Consider the following 25,220-nt stretch of genomic DNA (forward strand, 5'->3'; position numbering starts at 1 on the left):
AATTCCTGTTGCTGATGGCCTATCCCGCTTATATCTCCCTGAAGAGGATACAGAAACGCAAATGGAGATTGAATCGTACGTGCACTCTGTGATGACGCTTCTCCCAATAAGCCTGGACAGGCTTAAAAAGCTAGAAGAAGAGACAGCAGCTGATCATCAATTGGTTGGGCTCACTAAGACTATCCAAAGTGGCTGGCCCGAATCTAAAAGGTCCGTTCCCACAAACATACTCCCATTTTGGAACGTCAGACACGAGTTAACAGTCATAGACCAGATCATATTGAAAGGCAATTGTTTTGTCATTCCAAAAAATTCCCGCAAGAACATCCTAGACCGCATCCATTCATCACACCTGGGAATTGAAAAGACTAAGCAACAAGCTCGCTCTATTGTGTTCTGGCCAGGTATGACAAAGGATGTTGAAGAACATATCAGACACTGCTATGCATGTGCCAAATATCAAAACTCAAATCAAAAGGAGCCGTTGTTACCTCATGATATCCCTCGCCTACCTTGGGAGAAGATTGGTTGTGATCTGTTCTACAAGAGTGGAGAATATTACCTCATCACTGTTGACTATTACAGCCGGTTTTTCAAGGTTGATAGAGTCGGTAGCAATGCATACGCCCATCAAATCATATCATGTTTGAAGAAACAATTTGCGAGGTATGGAATCCCTAGCGTCCTCGTCTCCAATAATGGTCTGCAATTCACATCAGCTCTATTTCAGAAGTTCATAAAAGACTGGGAAATAGCTCACAAGATTTCATCGCCAAACTTTCCGCAGTCAAACGGACTTGCGGAAAGGACAGTACAAACTGCCAAGGATATCCTTACTAAGACTGATCTCACAGGAGACAATTTTGAGTTGGCCATACTCAAATACAGGAACACACCGGTCAATGGACTGGCATCCCCAGCCCAGATGCTGATGAGCAGAAACTTGAGATCAATAGTTCCTTGCACTGGAGAACTACTCTCCCCAAAAATCGTTCATCACAGCGAGTTTGTGCAGAACCGAAAAAAGCAACAATCACGCCAAAGGAAATACCACAACAGGCAGTCAAAAGAACTAAAACCCCTCCAAGTCAGCCAACCAATTCAAGCCCAAATCCAGGGTAAGACATGGCAGTCTGGTACAATCGTGAGAGCAGACAAGCATCCCAGATCATACATAATCGAGACGAATGAAGGAGGAAACTATCAGCAAAACAGGCATCACATAAAGGTGCTCTGCCATTCAAACAGGTCACCTGATGCTGCTGAAGCCCTGGAAACCCCACATGGTGAATCTAAGGGAAACCCACATGCTGAAGCTCTTACCTCATCACCCATAACTGCGTTTGCTGCTCTCACCCCTCCACCTAAAACGCCTGATCTAAACTCACAGCCGACTTCCCATGATCTTAGTCCAGCATTCCATACTCCAATACCTGTACCAAGCACAAGTTGCACAACCCACGCAGATCTACAGGGTGCTCTGTATTCAACCCGTTCAGGTTGATGCGTAAAGCCTGTAAAGAAACTTAACCTGTAAATGTAAAGAAACCATAGTGTGAGTGCAGTAGAGGTGAACTAGAGAAGTGATCCAAGTGCCTTATCGCATATGAAGTATGTATGAGAGTACAAAAAGTGAGCCAAGCGCCTTCTCGTATTCTAAGAGTTAAGACTGCTAATCGTAGAGGTGAAATAGAGAAGTGATCCAAGTGCCTTATTGTATTATGAAGTATGTATGAGAGAAAGAAAAGTGTTAGAGAAGTGAGTTAAGCGCCTTCTTGTATTCTAAGAGTGAAGACCACTTATCGAAAGAATTGGTATGGTGATGCATGCCTAATTAAAGTGGGGTGGATTGGTTATGGAATAGTGTTATTTGTTGGTCATATATAGTATGGTTTTTGTAGCAGCTCACTAGTTTAGAAAGGAGGAAGGATGTAACATTCTGACTTACCTTTTCTATTCTAGTTGACCTGGGTTCTACAAGCATTGAATAAATGTCTGCTTACAAATCAACTGACTTTTTACAGTATAACATACTTGCCCTTATTATTAGGGCTTTCCAATAGTCCTTAGTCTTTAATGGGGAATGGGTGGGTTTAGAGTGTGTTGTCAGGATTATGCTAAAAAGGACCATAAAATAAGGAGCCTAATAGCCTACCTACCACTAGGCTATATTTATTTTTATAAGATATTTTGGTAAATTTATGACAGTTCATTTGACTGGCTTAGCAATAAAGTGAACATGCAACTTGATGCCTTTTAATATGCTCTTCACAAATAGAATAATTGCTTCTATCATGAATTCAAATTTAAGCACTCTTTAACCTAACCTAAAATAACCATATTATAAATGATTTTAGCACTGAAAAAATTTAGCACTATTTTTTCAAAAACTTTGGAGAAAGATGGCACTGAGAAAATGTGGCATTATTTTTTGGGAAATGAGTGATAGCTCATACTTTAATTGAAAATTCTTCATTTTTAAGAGCTCAAAAAGTGCTAAGTTTTAATTTACAGTAGAAGCAATTATTATATTTGTAAAGAACATAAATAAAGACATCGAGTGGTATATTCACTTCATTGGTAAGTCAGTTGTATGAACTGTCATAATTTTACTGTTATTTCCTTCTGGAAAGCCAATATTTTAGACCTTTATCAAATTGTCTAACCTTGAGAAATTTACAAGTTTTATGGTGATTAAACTGTTGTGATGATTAGCGGTTCAAGTTGGCTACTGGGTATACTACCCAACTGGCTTTCAAGCAGTCTATCCAAAAAGAGGGTGTAGGCTTAGCCCATCCCAGTAAAATACAACCAGATTCTCAGTTTTTCAATAATGGTGAATGGAATAAGAACAGGCAATAGACTGGAAAACACTTACCATTGTCAGACAAATGTCTTTCAGAGAGAATAGGCTACTCAGATGTAGGCCTAGGCTTCAAATCGTACAGGTATAAAAGTCTAGTCTTTTCTTCCCTTAGCAGCATTGCCAGAGAAACATCAAATTCGACTAAAAGTAAATTGGTCATAACCAGTAGCCTTGATATCACCTTTTGTCAAATATATTTTTGGTCTGTGGTTTGATCAGGACAAGAGTAGAGGCCAGATTCTCACTAATTTGAGCCATCTATGCCATTCTATAGTATAGTTTAACTTAAAAGTAACAAAGACCACGCTAGGTTTCCCTCATACGAAACAAAAAAGACAACAAGGAAATTTGCAAAGAAAGTGAATACAACCTAATTGAATATTTAGGCCTTATTATAGTCATTTGTCATTAATGCAATATAATATAAAACAACGATAAGAAATCAAATTGCTCAAATACATATCGATTTACATACCAAAATCAAATTAATACCTTATTTAAAAAAATAATAATAAATTTTGAAGACGTTTTATCTTCAAAGAGGTTTAAAGGTTTAGCTAAGATTGCCCAAAACATTGTTGATTCCAATACGAATTGATTATAAAATTGGAAGAACCTCTTGTTGTGATATTTTCTCATTTCAAGCATATACTATATTAAATCATTTTAATGTAATAAATTCTTTTTATTAAATCGACTTATAATGCACTCAATCTTTTTTTTTTAATTAAATTTGTGTACATAGGGTTTAGTGCATACTCACTCAAGTATAAATTCAGGAATGTATTCTTATGCATCCCTAAGGTTATTTTGGCTTTCTAGTATTGGCCATATTTTTTTTCATAATTTTCTTGTATTTCATAGGCAGCGAAATAGCACTGCCTAAGTGACAAGCGAAGCGGGCTCAACTAATTATTTTAACACCAAGGCACTTCGCTTGCTAGGGGTTATTGTAGTAACTCCAAAAAACCCAAAAGAAGCTCATTCCATCGGGAGTTGAAAATTCTATATCTCCCATTAAGTGTCATTAGCGATTGGAGGATAACCAGCCATCTTCCAAGCACACTTCTCGCAAAGAAATCCAATCAAAATTTTGAGACAACTATTTTTTCAGCATAGTTGAAAGGGCCACCCTGTGAGTTATGCAATTCCCTATTGTTTGCATCTAGTATTTGTCATTAGGAGAGGGGGGCAAGTCTGACAATTGGTGTCAAAAAAGGCCCGCGGGATTCTGGTGAAGCTTGCAGAGAATTTTGAGTGGAATGTGGAACTAAATCAAAACACACACAGGGCACACAGGATATCTACAACTACTACCACTCCAACTATTACATATTTTGCAACTACTATTGAAGCCAAAAGTATTAAGGTGAAAATTTTAGGAAATATCGTGGACGAAGTTGAGCTTAATTAAAATGTACTATCTGCATACAAAGTTGTCAAAAGGGTATGTCAGGAATATCTTATGAAAAGCTCGGAGCATTAAGTTGAAATTTCAAGGGCATGATGAGGGGGGGGGGTGACCAGTTGACCAAAAGGCAATATGTGGCACCGGATTCCAACACAGGTATGTGCGCTTCACCTCCATCCCAATCTCTTCAAAGCCTCTCTCTTTACACCTTCTCAAGAACTGCCCATTTCCTTTATATCACTGTTTATGATATTCTCCCACCCCAACTGTGGACGATCTTCTTTCCATTCAGCCCTAGACGGTTAGCAAAAAAGGACAGTTTTTGGCAGTCTGTCAACCTTCACCCACAGAATGTGCCCGAACCATCTCATCCTTTCTCTAACTATAGCCCTAAAAAGCGCGATTGAACCAAACTTTTCGTAGAGCCTACTGTTTAAAATATAGTCAGTCAGTCGGGTACCCATAGCGATCCGTAGGGAATATCTCTGGAAGACATCTAGTAAATCTTCATTCTCTTTTTGGAGTGCCTATACGTCGGAGCCATATTTGACCACTGCCATCACTGTAGCTTCCAATATTCTAGTCTTGGTTTGCAAACTTATCTTCCTATTTTTCCAAACTTTTTTTATAACTGTGAAAAAGTACTCTGAGTCTTGGCTATTCTACTATTTAACATCTTCCGTGCTCCCACCGTCTTTACTACCGAGGCTCTTAGCAATACTACTAATCCCACTACTACTACTACTACTACCACTAATACTCCTACTACTATAACTACGACTACTATTACTAAGACTAAGGATGTGAAGGTGAAAAATTCACTGAGTATTGAAGGAGAAGTTGAACTACATCAAAACACATTTTTTACGTGTCGGTTGTCAGAAAGGTTTATCACCAGTATATTAGGAACAACTTGGAGATTAGGTTGAAACCTACAAGGCTTGTTGGAAGGAATATTTAACTCAAAAAACCAATATGTTCATGATAATATTACTATTACCACTACTACTACTGCCACTAATTACTAAAAAACTGACTGCAAAACCAAGCCACCTGAGGCCAACATATCTACCCCTCCATCTCAATCTAAAATCTACTCTCCATACATCCTCCCATGAAATTCCCATTTCCCTTAAATTTTTCTTTATGACTTCCTCCCACCCCAACTGTGGACGAACTGCTTTCTTTTTAGCCATAAACGGTTGGCCGAAAAGGACAACCTTCGGCAATCTGTCATCCTTCATCCACAAAACGTTCCCTAGCCATCTCAACCTTTCTCTCATTTTAGCCCTATAAGGCGGAATTGAACCGCACTTTTCGCCAAAATCTGCTTTTTTAAAGAGACAAACTGAAACGATTTTTAATATTATTGTCTTAGCCAATCAAAAAGACATTGCCAGTTAAAAAAGAAACAAACATAAATTTGAAAAAACTTTTCCAACTAAAGAACTTTTACTAAGAAAATTAAAAAGCTACATTAAACCAAAAATGTGCAAAATTTTTCAGGTGTAAAAGTACCATAAATCGTCATCAGTAAATAGATGGAACCCAAAAATAAAAAGAAATTCCAATAGAAAACCTAGTCAAACTCAAAACGGACAAAAACAAAAGTCTGAAATAGATGGATTAGGTTTTTACCAAGTTCTCAGCTCTTAACTCTTCTTAACTCTTTTTAGAGTTAGAGACATATAAACTGGGAATTTATCAAGATTCAGTCAGACATAGGCGCTACTACCAGCTCACAAGTGGCATACTACATTTGAAATAAGTGAATTAAGTTTTTGACAACGTCTGAGAGAAATGAATATGATTATTTTTAAAGTTAGATATATATAAAGCGGGAATTTATCAAGATTCACTCAGACACAGACACCAAAATCAGCTCAGAAATGATATTCTACATTCTGAAATAAGTGAATTAGGTTTTTACAAAAGTCTAAGAGAGACGAAAAGGATTCTTTTTGGAGTTAGATACATATGAAGTGGGCATATGAAGTGGGCATATATTCAGATAGACACAGACCTAGTACCAACTAAAAAGTGGTATACTAGAGTCTGACATAGATGGATTAGGTTTTTAACCAAGTCTGAGAGAGATGAATCAGATCCTTTTTAGAGTTAGAGACATATAAAGTGGGAATTTATCAAGATTCAGTCAGACGTGGACACTACCACTAGCCCCCTAGGAGTATACTAAATCCTGAAATAGGTGAATTAAGTTGTTACCACAGTCTGAGAGAGATAATTTGGATTACTTTTAGAGTTAGAGCAAAATGAAGTGGGAATTTATCAAGATTCACTTAGACAAAGACACTACTACCAGCTCACAAGTGGTATACTACATTCCAAAATAGATGAACTAAGTTTTTATTAAAGTCAGAGAGAGATGAATCGGATTCTTTTTGAAGCTAGAGAAACGTGAAGTGAGAATTTTTCAAGATTCAGACAGACACAGAGACTAGTAACAGCTCACAATTAGTATAATAGAGTCTGAAATAAGTGAATTAAGTTTTTAAAAGTCTTAGAAAGATGAATCGAATTCTTCGCAGATTTAGAGACTTATGGAGTGGGAATTTATCAGGGTTCAGAGACTGAAATAAGAGAATTAGGTTTTTGTCAAAGTCTGAGGGATATGAATATGATTCTTTTTAGAGTTTGAGATATATAAATTGGGAATTTATCAAGGTTCATTCAGACACAGACACTACTACCAGCTCACAAATGGTATACTAGACTCTTAAATAGGTGAATTAGTCTCTCACCAAAATCTGACAGAGACGAATTGGGTGTTTTTTAGAGTTAAAGACATATAAAGTAGAAACTTTATCAAGATTTAGTCGGACACTGACACTACTACCAGCTCACAAGTGGTATACTAGAGTCTGAAATAGGTAAATTAGGTTTTTTATCAAAACCTGGGAGAGATGAATCGGATTCTTTTTAGAGTTAGTCACATATGAAGTGAGGACTTATTAAGATTTAGTCAGATACAGGCACTACTACAAACTCACAAGTGGTATACTAGGGTCTAAAATAGGTGAATTAGGTCTTTACCAAAGTCTGAGAGTGATAAATCGGATTCTTTTTAGAGTTCAAGACATACAGAGTAAGATTTTATAAAGATTCAGTCATCCCCAAAAACTACTACCCGGTAACAAGTGGTATGCTAGAGTCTGAAATAGGTGAATTTGGTTTCTAACAAAGTCTGAGAGTTGAATCGGATTTATTTAGAGTTAGAGACAAGTGAAGTGGGAATTTGTCAAGATTCAGTCAGACACATAAACTACTACCAGCTCACTAGTGGTAGACTAGAGTCATAAATAGATGAGTTAGGATTTTACCGGAGTCGGAGAGAGACGAATTTGATTTTTTTTCGAATTAGGTACATATAAAGTGGGAATTTAAAAAGATATAGTCAAACACTACTACAAGTTCACAAGTGGTGTGCTAGAGTCTGAAAAAGGTGAATAAGGTTATAGGTACATTAAGCGGCAATTTATCATGATTCAGTCTGACAGAGACACTACTACCTGGTCATAATTTTTATACTAGAGTCTGAATTAGGTGAATTAGGTTGCAGGAGCATTAGCTTTGTTTAGATTAGGTTAGTTATTTTTAAGTTATATTGGTTAAAGTTATATCGGTTAAGTTATATTGGTTAAAGTTAGGTTAGTTTTTCCGGCAACGCTAACCTATCTCGAGTAAACCTAACTTAAAAGTATTCGACTTAATATAACCTAACCTCACTCTCATCAAATATTATTCGCATATTTCAGACTCTAGTATAACACTTTTGAAGCAGTAGTAGTGTCTGTGTCTGACTAAGACACTGTGACACAGGGAATATAAATGACGACCGGGACACTCAAAGAGAAATCACAGACCGAGACACTGGGACACAAATGACGACCGGGACACCGGGAAACGACTACAACGGGGACGCCGGAAGGGCATAGGGGGGATATATAAATGACGACGGGGACACAGGGAATATTCGATTAGCAATCACCATCAACAAGGCTCAAGGGCAATCATTAGAAAAATGCGGTATAGATCTGAATACGAATTATTTTCCCATGGACAAATATATGTTGCACGTTCAAGAGTCGGTAAACCTGACAATCTATTTATATGCACAGATAATGGGACAGATATATATATATATATATATATATATATATATATATATATATATATATATATATATATATATATATATATATATATATATAAATATATATATAAGTTGTATGTGTGTTATGTTTGTCGAGTGACGTCATGTCATCATGTAGTCATGTCGTCATGAAGTTAGTTGTCGTCATGTTTGTTATTACGATGACATCATTAAAGGTAGTTAAGAAATTCGTTCAAAGACAAATTTTTAATTGTAAGAAGATCGTGGACGGAAAAATGTTTGATTGTAAAATGACTGAAGAACCTACAAAGGCAACAGCCGAGGAAGCTGCTCAAAGAGTCTATGCCAAAAAGCTTGCTGCTGATAGAGAAAGTAAGAAAAGAAAGCGTGCCGAGGAATCACAAGAACAGCAAGAAAACAGGCTTGCGGCATTGTTATTTCCGCTGACAAAACGCCTCCTGGCCAACATGTGCGTAGATACAATGCTCCAACTATCGACGGAGTGGCAATCGTTATGGTCGGTGATCAGTTTTTACCTCGAGATATTATTCTTCATAAGCGAAACGCTCAGTTGGTAAGAACTGCTAAAACTCATCGATGCTACGATGCCCTACAATATCCTATCATTTTTTGGGATGGAGCCGACGGCTATCACTTTAATATTAAATTGATAAATCCAGCCACTAACAAAGAAATGAATAAGAAATGCAGTGCAATGCATTATTATTCCTATAGACTAATGATTCGACAGGATGAAGACAATTAAATTTTAAAATGCCGTAAATTGTTTAACCAATACATCATTGATATGTATGCAAAAATTGAATCAGAACGTTTGCTATTTATCCGTCTGAATCAGACCAAGCTCCGCTCTGAACAATACATTCATTTGCGAGATGCAGTTGTAAATGACGGTAATACCACAAACGTTGGAATATTAATGATTTTACCTTCGTCATATGCTGGCAGTCCCCGTCATATGCATGAATATGCTCAAGATGCTATTGCGTATGTTCGTCTCTATGGTCGTCCAGATTTATTTATTACATTTACATGGAATCAATCTTGGGACGAGATACAGCAGCTTTTACTTCAAGGACAATCGGCGGTTCATAGACATGACATTACGGCCCGTGTCTTCCGGCAGAAGTTGAAATCACTGATAAACTACATAGTAAAACTTGAAGTGTTTGGGTCAGTGTGATGCTGGATGTATTCAGTGGAATGGCAAAAATGAGGATTGCCACACACACATATACTAATCTGGCTACATTATAAAATTACTTCTAATGAAATTGATGATGCGATTTCCGCTGAAATACCTGGTGAAAATGTCGATAAGGGGTTATATGATATTGTTGTAAAAAGTATTATACATGGACCTTGCGGTGCACTGAACAAAAATTCACCATGCATGGCCAAAGGAAGGTGCACAAAGCAATATCCTCGACTTTTAGTACCCAACACATTTACTGGCAATGATGGTTACCCACAATATAGAAGAAGATCTACTGACCCTTCAGCCACTGCAGAATTATGGGAAAAATATAAATCGAAAATGTCCGAAGATATACTCAATCGAAAACGGTTAGAGACGTCAGGGGACTTTTGATTTTATATCAGAAATTTATAATTACACTTTAGTTATTATAGAAGATGTGTGCGTATGTATGGCAAACAAACCTCTTCAGGATTTGGGAATGCCTTCACCTAATCGTACCGCTGTGTAAGATTAAGTCATCAAAGAGAACGTAAGACAAAAAAAAATATATATATATATATGTAGGAATTTTGAAAACCCCCGCCCCGTGTAAAATTTTCTCTGGAAATTTCACCACCCAGGGACTTTCTTCCAACAGAAAATTCTCCTCTTGAAAAATCCCCCAACAGAAAATTTCCTCTTCCAGAATAATGTCTGAATACATCCCAATAACAAGTACTATCTGTAAACAATGGGAAAATTTCGTAACTTACAGTCCTTTCCTCCGAAGCTGTGGGGTCATGTCATCTCCAAAGAAACTGCTATTTGACCTTTCACCTGTGTTGAACAAGGAGCTGTCTCAAAATTTCGACCAATAGCTCTGGGCTGGCACGTACGCAGAGGGGGGCCTTCGGGCCCACCCTCTCCTCCCCCAAAAATTTGTGAAATGTTTGATTTCCCCATGGTTTCTAGGGATTTTTGGCAAAAGTTGGACATTTATTAAGAATCTAGATACATGTGTGAAGCCTTTTTTGGGGGGATTTTACAGCATGCAATTATCCGGTCAAGTCACTGCCCAATTATTAACCCATTTTCTGTCTAACTTTTTACCCTCTTCGAAGTGAATAACATATGTGAATAACATAACCGGACCGGATATGCTCCCTTTGGCAGAGTTGGGACGGGGGTGGGGGTAATTCGGGAAAATGAGGCATTTGTAGCTTACGAACGGGTGACCAGATGTTAATGAAATTTGATATTTAGAAGGATCTTGTGCTTTAAAGCTCTTATTTTAAATTCCGACCAGATCCTGTGACATTGGTGGGAGTTGGAGGGGGAAACCGGAATTCTTAGAAAACGTGAAAATTGGGGTATTTTTATCTTACGAATAGGTGATCGGATCTTAATGAAACTTGATATATTGATGGATGTTATGTCTCAGACGCTCCATTTTCGACTCGAATTGGATCCAGGGACATAGGGGGTTGGAGGAGGGAAACAGAAATCTTGGAAAACGCATATCGTGGAGAGATCGGGATGAAACTTGATGGGAAGAATAAGCACAAGTTCTAGATACGTGATTGACGTAATCCGTTCTCTTTGGAGGAGCTGGGGGGCGTTAATTTTGAAGAATTAGAAACACTGAGGTATTTTTAACTTAAAAAGGGGTGACCGGATCTTAATGAAATTTGATATTTAGAAGGAATTCATGTATCAGAGCTCTTATTTCAAATCCCCACCAGATCTGTTGATATTGGGGGGAGTTGGAGGGGGAAATTAGAAATATTGGAAAACGCTTAGAGTGGAGGAATCGGGATGAAGCTTGGTGGATAGAATAAGCAAATGTCGTAGATACGTGATTGCCGTAGCTGCACTGGATTTTTTCTCTTTGGGGGAGTTGGGGGGAGGGGTTCAGTGCTTTGGTGAGTTTGGTGCTTCTAGACGTGCTAAGACGATGAAAATTGGTAGGTGTGTCAGGGAGCTGCACAAACTGACTTAATAAAGTCATTTTCCCAGATTCGACCATCTGGGGGACTAAAGGGAAAGGAAAAATTAGAAAAAATGAGGTATTTATAACTTACGAGTGGATGATCGGATCTTAATGAATTTTGATGTTTAGAAGGACATCGTGGCTCAGAGCTCTTATTTTAAATCCCAACCGGCATTAAGCCTCTGATTTTCCTTTTAAATCAATCTATTGGTTCTTAGAATTTTGTTAGAGGTCATACCATATGAGCTCTTGGCTCTTCTTGCTTCGTCACAAGTGTCATATGAGCTCTTAGCTCTTGTTTTTATTTAGTACTGCAAAAAGTACGTATATCGGAAAATACAGATTAACTTTAATCTGTAGTATTGTAGCGGATGGGGGGAAGAGGACTGAAGCCTCAAAAGTACGTTTTAGGCTCAGGTTATGTTTATAGCGATTTAGAACCAGTGATTAATCTATTTTATCCCACTGAAAGGGAAATTGTAGGGTTAACAGTGTAATATGGGTGCTGTTGGGGATAGTTCTTCTATTGCAAAAATGTATATTTTAATAAGAAACGATAGTTTCCGAAATTGATCCATTAAAAGCTGTACTTTATCCTGAAAAGGGGGAATAAACGCCCTAATATCAAGGATAATTCTATTCTGCTGTGGAAAGCAAGCTCTCTTTACAAAAAAAATAACAGTACAATTGCTAATTACTTCGAAGAGGGTAAAAAGTTAGACAGAAAAAGGGTTAATAATTGGGCAGTGACTTGACCGGATAATTGCATGCTGTAAAATCCCCCCAAAAAAGGCTTCACACATGTATCTAGATTCTTAATAAATGTCCAACTTTTGCCAAAAATCCCTAGAAACCATGGGGAAATCAAACATTTCACAAATTTTTGGGGGAGGAGAGGGTGGGCCCGAAGGCCCCCCTCTGCGTACGTGCCAGCCCAGAGCTATTGGTCGAAATTTTGAGACAGCTCCTTGTTCAACACAGGTGAAAGGTCAAATAGCAGTTTCTTTGGAGATGACATGACCCCACAGCTTCGGAGGAAAGGACTGTAAGTTACGAAATTTTCCCATTGTTTACAGATAGTACTTGTTATTGGGATGTATTCAGACATTATTCTGGAAGAGGAAATTTTCTGTTGGGGGATTTTTCAAGAGGAGAATTTTCTGTTGGAAGAAAGTCTCTGGGTGGTGAAATTTCCAGGGAAAATTTTACACGGGGCGGGGGTTTTCAAAATTCCTACATATATATATATATATATATATATATATATATATATATATATATATATATATATATATATATATATATATATATATATATATATATATATATATATATATATATATATATATATATATATATTTTTGTCTTACGTTCTCTTTGATGACTTAATCTTACACGCGGATATTTCATCGGGGTAGGAATTGTCAAGGAGATTTTACCGTGGGGTAATTTTCGGCCGGGTAAATTTCAATGGGGAAATTTTCCACGGAGAATACTTTCCATGGGGGTTTTCCTCAAACTATTTTACATATAGAGGAAGTTGTTAGATTTTGACCTTGATTAGGACCTTGTTAGATTTTAAAACCAATCTTTTTTTTTTCAAATAAAATTAGGCTAAGAAAAACTTTCCAGGTGGAATTGTCTTAGGAAATTTTCTGGGGGAAATTTCAGAGAAGTTTGAATTAGCCAGGGGAATTTTCAAGTGGTAATTTTACGCAAGAGAAACTTTCTATAGAGGAATTTATGGTTAGGGGAAAATCTTCATGAATTGTGGGAGGTAGATTTCCCGGCATCATCTGAAAAACAATTAGAGATTGGTTCAACTGAAAGTAAGGAACAAAATTAATACTTAAAACAAACAGAAATTATTCCATATATGAGGGGGCTTCCCCCTCCTCAATACCTTGCTCTTTATTTAAGAGTCTATCTCCAGAGTCTACTCTTGCTCTTTACTTAGTCTCAATTCCTTAAGAACGACTCCTGAAACACGTGGGCCGTATAATTAGAATAAAACGCTTTTTTAAAGTTCTAAAAAAACTTACCTTGAATAGCGAGGGATCAGAGAGGGGGAAGCCCCTTCAAATACGAACAATTACTATTTGTTTCAAGTTTTAATGTTGCTCCTTTCTTTCAGTTGAAAAAATTTGGTCTTTTTCTTCAGTCTCTGACCTGTTAAGACATATTAAGACCTTTCAATTAAGTAAGGCTTAAACCAGTGTTGCAAGACTAAATGACGAAAACATAACAATTTTGTCCTGAATGCAGATTACGGGTTACTTCGAACGCAGTCAAATGTGTTAATTGCAGTTCTTGGTTCCATGCAGGGGCTGGAAATTGTGCTAGGATAGAAATCACTAGTTGGAATAACTCCTGGATGTGCCTAGATTTCTCTACTAAGTCTAAGGTAAATTGTACTTCTTCTCAAGTGCTTTCTATCCCCCCATCCGTAACTTCTCAGACACCCCGTACCCCTGTTGAAAGAAGAAGAATAGCACTCTAAGTGATCTCAGTAGCCCTAAACATTTTCCAGACACTCCGCTCAGCCAGTTTCCTCTATTGACTAAAGAACGAATCCTTTCTAACAAGGCTGGTACTAGTTTGTGTGATCCTACAATTTCCCTTGCCCCTCCCCAGCGCCGAGGCTGTTCTGAAGGGAAAACAAATGCATCTTGCCAAACAATTGACTGTAGCATAGATACATCAGTTCAAACGGACACTGTCCCTACACTTTTACTTTTTTCTTCAACCAAGCTCCAGAAAAGAAAGTGTTTTCGAAAATAGAGTTAAGGCAAATTACACTCAAAAAAATGAGCTCAGTGATTTTCAACCAAGTTTCAGCAAAAAAGCTCCAACAAAAAAAAAAATGTGATATGCAAACATTTTTAATCATAATCGTTGTAAATTTAGTAAGCAGTGTAAATTTTTACATCACAAAGAAGTCCTATTTTTTCCCTTTCACAGTATACTGCCATATACCCTCCCTCCTCTGCCGCAAACCAGCAACTTCTTGACGGACAACGTAACCCCACGCCCAGCCCATTCGTTTTATCCCTCGTGCCTATCCTGTCAACGTGACTCAGGTCTGAGACTTTTTGCATTCAGTAATTGTCTTCAATCCTACAATCCTAATTGTTCTCCCCGTGCTTCATTCATATCATTGCCCGTCCCCCACCTCCAAATCCCCGAGACAAACCCTTCCCTTACTCTAATAATTCGTCTATCGATGTTGACTCTAATAGTCCATCCCAAAAAAGTCAAATGTGCTCCCTCAGTCCCTTGCTCTGAGTACATTAATCTGGCCCCCGCTACGAATCCCACCGCACCCTCTGTACCCATTTGTAATTTAAGCAAAGTTAAGTGTAAAAATGGTACCTTTGCAGATCGTTTTAAATTCCCCGCACTTTTATTAAGCAACGCTGAAATTCTTAATTTTGAAAAACTTGATGAATTAGACTCCTTTTCTAAAATATATAGATCAGACATAATCGCTATTACTAAAGTACACGCTCGAAATACACACATGTTAAAAATTAATAATTTCTCCCAGGTTATTAAACTCAGACCCGAAACCCACCCTCTGGGTAAGAAAGGGGGTGGAATTCTTTTCTTTGTCCGTAGTGATTTTTATCCTTTAGAAATATTAGTTCCTTGTCCTACTCCCTTTGATGAAATTTTTTGAGTTTGTGTTCGACCTAAGGTCTTACCACGTCCTTTCAATTTGATTGTCCTGTGTTGTTTTTACTACTATCCTGGGCAGAGAGCGGCGGAAAAAATTAATTTTATTGAAAAATTGCGTGGCAGTGCTGACCATGTACTATTTAAATGCCCAAATGTTGGAACTTTCCTCTTTGGTGATGCAAATGAATTAAAACTTGAATCTACGTGTACTACTTTTAGTCTAAAACAAATTGTAAAAGTCCCTACTACCAGAGGCAATTCTACTCTTGATTTCAAATTTCTACAGACCCGTCACCATTCTTCCCCCTATCGGAGGTAGTTACGATTTTAGCCTACTCCTATATCCACTAGCTACAGTTAAACATTCCTTTACTATTACTGAAACCGTCTTTAGACCTCTAATTGACTCAGGACTCTACAATTTTGGCTCTTGGATCACTAGTGAAAATTGGTCCCCTGTGTACCAAACAAATGATGTCGACTTCAGGGCTTTGTCCCTCCAAAATTTATTGAGGAGTAATTATAAAGCCCATTTTCCGGTGAAAGAAAAATTAAAATATGCTCTACCGATAAACCTTACATTGCTGCGACTTTTAAAAAACTAATAAGGAAAAAAAATCAATTTGTTCAAGCAAGGACATATCACGCAGGTTAACGATCTAAGAAAGTTCTTGAAGAGAAAATTGATAAAGGCAGCTTCTGAGTATTACAATAGTAAAGTTAAGGATCTGAATTCTGATAAGCCCAAACAAGGTACAGGAAAATTAAAGAGATTTGCGGAAAAAAAACCTGTTGAAGTTAATTTTCATCTCCCAGAGCCCCCTTACAAGATAGCCAACGATTTGAACCTGCATCTTGTGTCCATAGTACAAAGTCTTCCCCCTTTCACTGACTCAAGTCAAACTATTCCTCCCTCCACCTCTTTCCCCCAAATTTCTCCCTCTGATGTTATAAATAAAATCTGAAAGCTCAAAAAATCAAGTACTTGCCCATTAGGCATCCCAATTGACTTGATTGAGGCCTTCTCAGACACAATTGCTGGACCTTTATCTGATATTTTTAACCAAATTACAAAATCTGGTAAATTTCTAAGTTGCTGGAAACTAGGTTTTATAACACCCATCCCAAAGAATTCTTCAAGTCTGACTATAACGAACATGCGTCCTATTACACTCACTCCAGTTTTTTCTAAGCTTTACGAAGGGTTCCTTGTGACTGGCTTAAAATTAAAATTATACCACGCATTGACATTCGACAGTTTGGTAATTTAAGAAAAACCTCCACCATCCATTACCTTGTACACTTGATTCACATCATCCTAAGTGAACTAGAAAAACTAAATGTTTGGCTAAACCTGGTTTTAGTCGATTTCCAAAAAGTGGTTGAATTAGTTGACCAGAATATCCTAATTCGTTTACTACATGATAAATTTGAAATTGACCCACTTTTAGTAAATATTGTTATATCGTTCCTTTCAAACAGATCACAAGTTGTAAAATACAAAAATACTTACTCTAACCCCCTCCCTAGGTACTGTGGAATACCACAAGGAACCTTATTGGGACCACTCTTATTTCTTGTAATGATTAACGAAATTGGCAGGAAATTCCCCCAAAGATGGGAATATGAGGATGACTTGTCGATCCTTGAAGTATGTCATAAGAATATTAAAAGTGACCCCGTTGAAATCCTAACCCAATGTTCGGATGAATCTAAGAATCTAAATATGAGAGTAAATCTCACTAAATCACAGATAATGACGATCGACTTCTTGAAATTTACTCCTATTTTTTTTCGACCCGATCCCACGCGAAATGCTAGTGAAACATGTTAAGCTTCTTGTTGTCACAATTTCTAGTGATCTTAAGTGGGACACACATGTTTCCAACATTGTTAAACAAGCAAATGCTTCACTATCCACTTTTAAGCTGCTAAACAAATTTAATTGTCCTAAGATACATTCCCTCCATGCTTACTTATCCTTCATCAGGCCGTTATTGGAATATGCATGTCCGGTCTGGCATTCGCAACTTTCAAATGGACTTAGTGACAAAATCGAGTCGGACCAAGTGCTTTCGCTCAGGATCATTTATAAAGAAGGCAGAATTCCATACTCCTTCCTCTTTAAAGCTGCACGTATTACCACCTTAAAAGAAAGGAGGGAAAAAATTTGCCTGCTTTTTGCTAAATCAGTCATTTCCAATCCCCATACTGAGGACTTACTCCCCGATTTTCACAATCCCATTAGACTCCGACTCCCCCGGTCAGCCTCCTTAGCAATCCCAACTTACTCTCCGATCTATGCTGTTACAGAGAGGTTTCGTAAAAGTTTCATCCCCTTTATTCTGGAACACCTTAATAATAATTCGTAATTATGTACTTGCCAAATTCCCCTTTTCCTCTATTGCCTTTTTTATTTTTGATTTACTGCAATGTTTTTGTAATTTAATTGTTAAGTTTACTGATTTGCCCTTTATCTTTGATTATTTTGCCTTTTTGATTTCTTTTTAATCTTAAGTGTTTGACTTAATGTACTGATTTGAATTTTTTTTGTCTTAGCTTTTACTGACATATAAAGCGAACTCGGCTCTACAAAGCTTGTGATAGTCTTTTGAAAATAAATATAATCTTATCTTACCTAAACACTCATATATAGATAGATAGATAGATAAGTGTATTTTAAAGCCAAATATACAGACATGGACAGTACAATAACATAAACGAAAGACACAAATGACATAAATTTTGATCATAAAATACGCACATGACATCCTTAAAAAATCAGTTATATACAACTGAAAGCTCGTTTCAAAAGAAGCCTAAACTTCAGGGCTGAAAAGCTGAAAAGATAGATTTTACTGTTGAGTTATTATTATTATTATCTTTACTGAAGATTATTTCATAAAGCGTCAGAAAAAAAAAGCTAGGGTGTTTTTTTTAAGAACCTCTTTAATATTCATTGACGCGCTATTGACTGCAAATTTACAATTTGGGCTACATATTTCATACTCCGCGCAATGTCACTATGCTACCGCAGACTTCAACACTCTTGTACTTTTGTGCTTCATAGGACTTCATTTATGTTGTCTTTTTTTTAGTTGATATCAAGCTAAGCTACATGCATCATCATGATAGCTTTAATTTGTTTTTCTGTAACTGTTTTGGCTACTATGGGTATGGCTTGTGACGATATCATACATCTTTGTGAAACAGCAACTACCGGAGTTGACAGTGACATTAATACCGCTTTACAGACAGAATTTGATAATCTAGTTGAAGCTAAAGATTTTTCAGAGCCTTTATATAATCAAATTGAAAGTGATAGAAAGATCGTGCTAAATGATAGACATTATGAGAATGAATCTAAAAAAGCAGAAATAGAGAGCGATCGCTTGTCTCATCGGACCTTCCAGAAATTTAAAGAAAGTTTAGAAGCGAGTGCAAAAAATTCACGAAATGGAGAGGCTGGATACACTGATTACAACAGTGGTTATAACTCGGGATACAATGGTGTCTACCCTGGGAATTCGATGCAGGTAGGTTTTTATTGAGATTGAATATTGCAGTTTTCCAAGAATTTTATTCTACAAACAAAAAAAAATAAAATATTCAAGAACAAAAATAAAATCAATAAAGAAAAACTGTTAATTAACAGTTTGTTGACCGAAACAGCTAGTATAGGCAGTTTCTACTAACACGTGCGCCTGAACATCTAATAGAGATGTATTCCGGATAAACGTTGGAAAAAGTTGCAAAAATAAAAGTTAGAAATGATTATGATTTGAGATGTTTTCTCTAGTCTTAATTGTAAGTCGAGTTTTTATGAATCCCAAGTATATGTGATACTAAGGAAACACTTCGTATAATTGATATTTATGCTGAATAATTGTGAGGGTCCAGTAAGCGATGAACTTGCAGAAAGATCAGAATAACAGTTGTGGGATTGCACTGACCATTAATTAAATAAAACAAAAAGTTTTTTCAACTGAAAGTAAGGAACAAAATTAAAACTTAAAACGAACAGAAATCATTACGTATATAAGGGGGTTACTCCAAAACACCTTTCTCTTTATGCTAAAGTATTTTAGTACTTCAAGAAAAGCTCCTTATTTTTCTAATTAAAGGAATATAGTATTTCAGGAGCCCTTCTTAAGGAATTGGGACAGAATTCAAATTTTAGCGTAATGAGCGAGGTGTTTTGGAGCAGTAACCCCCCTCATATACGTAATAATTTCTGTTTGTTTTAAGTTTTATTGTTACTCCTCACTTTCAGTCGGATAAAAAATATTCAATTTCTGATTGTTTTTAAGTAATTCCAGGAAATCTGGCTACTCTCCACGGAAAAATCCCTCTTCCCAAGAATTTATCCTCTAGACAATTCAATCCTGGTGAAAATTTACCCAGGACAATTATCATTTACATCTACACGCGTAAAAATGAGTCAGCAATGAGAAAGTAAGATATAAGAAGAATTTCATATACGAATTCAGGCGAATTCCCCCAGTGTAAAATATCCCCTGAAAAATTCACCCCATGCAAACTCCCCTCACCATGGAAAATTATCCCAGGGGAAAATCCCACCAGTAGATAACTCCCCCCTGTAATTTACCCTGGAAATTACCATTTATGTCTCCACGCGTAAAATTGAGTCAGCAATGAGAAAGCAAGACATAAGAAGAATTTCATATACGAATTCAGGCGAATTCCCCCAGTGTAAAATATCCCATGAAAAATTCAACCCATGCAAACTCCCCTCACCATGGAAAATTATCCCCAGGGAAAATCCCACCAGCAGATAATCCCCCTCCCCCCAAAAAAATGTATGCATAGTTCCCAATAACAAATGCTTTACGTAAACAATAGGCAAATTTTGTGATTTGAAGACCATTCTTCAGAGGCTGGGTGAGGGTCATGATATCCCAAAAGGAATAGTTTTTCAGCCTTTCAACTATGCTGAACAAAATGACTGTCTCAAAAATTTTGACCCATTTTTGAGAAAAAAGGGGTGTGAGAGGGAGCCTAGCTGCCCTCCATTTTTTCGGTCACTTACAAAGGGCAATAGAACTTTTAATTTTCGTTCGAATGAGCTCTCTTACGATATTCTAAGATCACTGGATCGATATCGATCACCCCTGGAAAAAACATAAACACTCATTCGTGATCGTTCTTTTGGCAAAAAAAATACAAAATTCGATATTTTTCAGACAAGTGCTTGAAACCTTTAGAGTAGGGTTCTCTGATATACTAAATCTAATGGTGTCATTCTCATTAAGATTATATGACCTTTAGGGGGTGTCTCCCCTTTTCTTCAAAAATCAGACACATTTTTTAAGGCTTGTAACTTTTGATAGTTAACATCAAACTTAATAGAACTTACATATTTGAAATCACCACATAACTCCAATTCTTTTGATCCAATTCCAAATTTTAATCCAATTTCCAATTGATATCTATTGATATCAACAATCCGTTTTTTAGAGCTTCGGTTACTATTGAGCTGGGTCACTCCTTACTTACAGTTCGTTACCACAAACTGTTTGATACATTTCAATACCGAACAATTGTGTAGCAGTTTGAAAGTGTCGAAACTTTGCCAATAAATTAAAGTTACTGTGTTTACATGCCTGGTTCATATAAAAGAGGTCATTTCAAGTCAATGTCCCCCCTCCTCTACATAATGTCAAATGTTTCCCATAGTTTCTTTTGCTTTCCATGCGTTTCGTCAATTTTTTCTTTATTTTTAATCCCCCTCCCTAGACTAAATATATTCCTGCATGGGCGCTTTCCACGGATTTTAAGTTACACGCTGGGAATTGCACAAAAGCTCATCTTATTCTTCCAAAAATGCATTAAAAAAGGTCCCCAACTCCACCTTATTCAGAACGTTTCTTTTTGTTGTAAGAAAATGATTGTGCGATTACTGAAAAAAAGGGTACAGCATATGTTAATGGTTAATAAATGGTTACGAATGGTTACGTAACCAAAAAATGGTTACGAGGCCACATCCACCCCATAAGCAGAAATTCGTTTAGGGAGGGAATTCATTCTGGGATGGGGAGTGAGAAATTATATCCCAAAACAGGAAAAAGTATATGATAATTATAGGATGTGTAGAAAGTCCTGGAATATTTTTTTTCAACCCTGATTGGTTGAAATCGGAGGCTGAACCATGAGCCCTCCCATCTGTTTATGCTTGTGTGCAGCCGAGGATGTCAATTTTTGGAAATTCTGGCGTTTTTATGACAAAGAAAAGGGAGAAAAAATAACCGGCGAAACTAACATTACTCACTGCATAAGCATATCACATTAGAACTGTCGTATTTACCGGTTAAATATAATCTTTGTACTTATTAAATACAAAAAAAGACAAGTTTTTCAACTGAAAGTAAGGAGCAGCATTAAAACTTAAAACGAACAGAAATTATTACGTATATGAGGGGGGTTGCTCCTCCTTAATACCTTGCTCTTCATGCTATTTTTTTAGTATTTTTAAAAAGCTTTTCATTTTTCTCATTAAAAGGATAATGTGGTTCAGGAGCCGTTTTTGAAAATGGGAAAGAATTCCAACTTTAACGCCAAGAACGAGGTGTTGATGAGGAGCAAGCTCTCCTCATATACGTAATGGCAGGAAAAAAACATTAAAGATGTTACAATTGCCAGGTATTTTTTACTTTCTTACCTTTTCTTAAGAAATAGCATGTGATCCCATCAAAATACTGAACTATGTCATACTTTGTGTCAATTAGGCTGCCCATAAAATTTCGCCCGTTAGATAGTGTTGCTAGGCATATGCTAGGTTGGTGGTATCTTATTTTAACCACCTACAGCTCATGAAAAAAAAATCAAAATACTGTTTCAGTAAGGAACCACTTCGTCGGAAAGAGTTGGTTCTAATAGCCAATCCCAGGCAATAGATTTTCCTCGTTATTCTAGTCAAGGAACTTTAGGTTTCCTGTATAGAAGATTTGAGCAAGAGGGTTCTAATAGTATAATTTTTGTTTTGATCTGACTCTGTTTTCAGGAGTTATGGGCAATTACATTTTTCAGTATTGGACGTGATCGTCTATTAATGGGTTGCTAGCTACAGCTGCAACTTACTTTCTTTATCATATATATAATTTCGGTTAGTATAGGATATAGTTCGTCCTTTGATTTAATTAAGTTAAAATTACAAACAGGAAAAATCCTAAGTCTTTTTCTTAGTTTGAATAGTAAGAAATGAACATCAGAAAATCAAGCAACTAAGTGAGTCAAAAATGCCACCATACCCTAGAAAAGTTTACCGAGGATAATACTGCCACTAAGCTAAGGCTACAATTATTAATTAATATTTCAGTTACTAAAAGCTAGCTTTCCCTCTTATTAATATTAATTAGTGGTTATAAAACCACTTCTATCCTTTATGTAGCACAAGCGGGAAAAAACCTACAGCTTTTTCTTAATTGGAGTAGTAAGAGACGACGTGGTTACAACCTATGATTATGACGTCATTATTCAATCTTGTATATGTAAAAAGCAGTTTTTCGTAATAAATCAATTTTATTAAAGGCAACTGTTTACGGTTATAAAAGGTTTATAACTACATCAATTTCTTTTAAAATGAGCCATTAAACAACTCTGTACGATGATCCAGTACTAATTTATCTGAGGAGGGAAAAAGAAAGAAAAAAAGATACCGCTAAAAAGATAGTTTGTTACTGTTTTAAAAAGTAGAGTTGAGAGAAGAGTCAAACTTTAGGGTAAAGAGCGGGACATTGAGGAGGGAACAGCCCCTTTCATATACGGAGTATATTCTGTTGGTTTAAAGTTTTAATATCGCTCCTTACTTTCAATTAAAAACCTTGTGTTTTCTATTTAATTCAAGCCAATAGAAAGTAAGTTTTCTATGTAGGGGTTTTGGACAAGGCGCTTGTAATAGTGTAATCCTTGTTTTGATCTGACTCTATTTTTAGAAGTTATGGTTTATTGTCGTTTTTACTAAGGGACGTGATCGTCTCTTGCTAGTTTGCAAGCTACCACTGCAACCTGGATAATTTCTATTCGTTTTAAGTTTTAATGTTGCTCCTTACTTGCAGTTAAAAAAACTTTTTATTTTATTTTATCTTATATATGGAGCAACATAAGGTATTATTGGCACCATGCTTCATAAATCATTAAGAAAAGACTTTTTTTTCAAAGACGATTAAGGCATCTGTCACTAATTAAGCGAAACTTATTGTCTGTAGCGAACTGTGTGGTCAGTTTTGTCCGGCATATGAAACATGTGAGATTCTTAGACGCTACAAATGTTTCATAAGAGTATATTAAAAAGAGCATCAAAATTATGTACTTCTTGCGAAAATTTTGAAATCTCTCAATTTAACATGGAGTAACTTCAATTAGACAACCCCAAAATGAGCGTTGGAATCACTGGCGTTAATAGAGGGAGGGTGTTTGCCGCATATATTTCCACAATGCCTTTTTTTTATATTTTCATTTTAAATGTCTTCTTTTCCATATTTTTATTAAAAAAGGCAAATTTACTCCCTCCCCTTTATACTTTGAAAAACGTATTTCACCACTCCTCCTAAATTTCCATGAGCTGACACCAAAAGTCGTAACCATTCTGAAATGGATGAATGAATGGGGTGTGGCAATAAGAATTTTCTACAAAAAATTATCAAAGAGTTCGTGGTAACGAACTGTAGTAAGGAGCGACCCGGCTCAATAGAAACCAAAACTCTAAAAAATGGAATTTTGATACCAATAGCTACATCAAAAGAATCGCATTTTAATGCTGATTTTAAATATATAAGTTTCACTAAGTTTAGTCTTACGCACCAAAAGTTACGAGCCTGAGAAAATTTGTGTTATTTTAGAAAATAGGGGGAAACACCCCCTAAAAGTCATAGAATCATATAGAATAATAGAAAATTACACCATCAGATTCAGCGTATCAGAGAACCCTACTGTAGAAGTTTCAAGCTCCTATCTATAAAAATGTGGAACTTTGTATTTTTTGCCAGAAGGCAGATCACGGATGCGTGTTTATTTGTTTGTTTTTTTTTTCTTTTTTCTTTTTCCCAGGGGTGATCGTATCGACCCAGTTGTCCTAGAATGTCGCAAGAGGGCTCATTCTAACGGAAATGATAAGTTCTAGTGCCCTTTTTATGTGACCAAAAAAATTGGAGGGCACCTAGGCCCCCTCCCACGCTAATTATTTTTCCAAAGTCAACGGATCAAAATTCTGAGATAGCCATTTTATTCAGCGTAGTCGAAAAACCTTATAACTATGTCTTCGGGGACGACTTACTCCTCCACAGTCCCCGTGGGAGGGGCTACAAGTTACAAACTTTAACCAGTGCTTACATATAGTAATGGTTATTAGGAAGTGTACAGGTGTTTTCAGGAGGATTGTTTGGTTGGGGGGAGGGGTTGAAAAGCGGGGGATATACTGGGGGAACTTTCCATCGAGGAATTTGACATGGGGAAAGAAAATTTCCATGAAGGGAGCGCAGGATTTACTAGCATTATTTAAAAAAAAAAAAACAATGAAAAAATAAATATGAAAAAGTTTTTTTCAGCTGGAAGTAAGGAACAGCATTAAAACTTAAAATGAACAGAAATTATTACCCATATGAGGGGCTCACCTCCTCATAATACCTTGCTCTTTACGCTAAAGTATTTTTAGTGATGTCAACTATTTATTCTACGGCTTTTGTGATTCAGGGGTAATTCTTAATGAATTGGGTCGAAATTTAAGATTTAGTGTAAAGAGAGAGGTCCTGACGAGGGGGAGAATCCTCTCATATGTGTAATAAAAACATGAGAATAAAAAATTCGTTACGTAAGCTAGTTTATAAGTTACGTATATCTTTTACTAATAAAAAGATTCGTAAAAAATTAAAAGTTCTAGTTGCCTTTTTTATTAACCAAAAAATTGGAGGGCAACTAGGCTTC

The 25,220-nt window shown here is 36.6% G+C and overlaps 2 protein-coding genes across 3 annotated transcripts in view; one reads left to right on the top strand and one right to left on the bottom strand.

Moving 5' to 3' along the window:
• LOC136039317 (actin-related protein 2/3 complex subunit 4) overlaps window positions 1-25,220 on the bottom strand; it is a 291,440-nt gene that overhangs the window by 20,254 nt on the left and 245,966 nt on the right. The window contains exon 1 of one of the 2 annotated variants that reach the window (XM_065722931.1): window positions 2,879-3,026. The exons of the other annotated variant lie outside the window; for it this stretch is intronic. Within the exon in view, the coding sequence (XP_065579003.1) occupies window positions 2,879-2,881 (3 nt within the window). The 5' untranslated portion in view covers window positions 2,882-3,026. Of the gene's footprint in view, window positions 1-2,878; window positions 3,027-25,220 lie in introns of those variants that run through there. 2 annotated transcript variants of the gene reach the window in all.
• LOC136039623 (uncharacterized) overlaps window positions 2,444-25,220 on the top strand; it is a 38,046-nt gene continuing 15,269 nt past the window's right edge. The window contains exons 1-2 of the mRNA XM_065723521.1: window positions 2,444-2,580; window positions 18,380-18,817. Coding sequence (XP_065579593.1) covers window positions 18,410-18,817 — 408 coding nt within the window. The 5' untranslated portion in view covers window positions 2,444-2,580; window positions 18,380-18,409. The remainder of the gene's footprint in view (window positions 2,581-18,379; window positions 18,818-25,220) is intronic.

The sequence above is a fragment of the Artemia franciscana genome, chromosome 19 (assembly GCF_032884065.1).
Source record: "Artemia franciscana chromosome 19, ASM3288406v1, whole genome shotgun sequence".
Taxonomy (NCBI): domain Eukaryota; kingdom Metazoa; phylum Arthropoda; class Branchiopoda; order Anostraca; family Artemiidae; genus Artemia; species Artemia franciscana.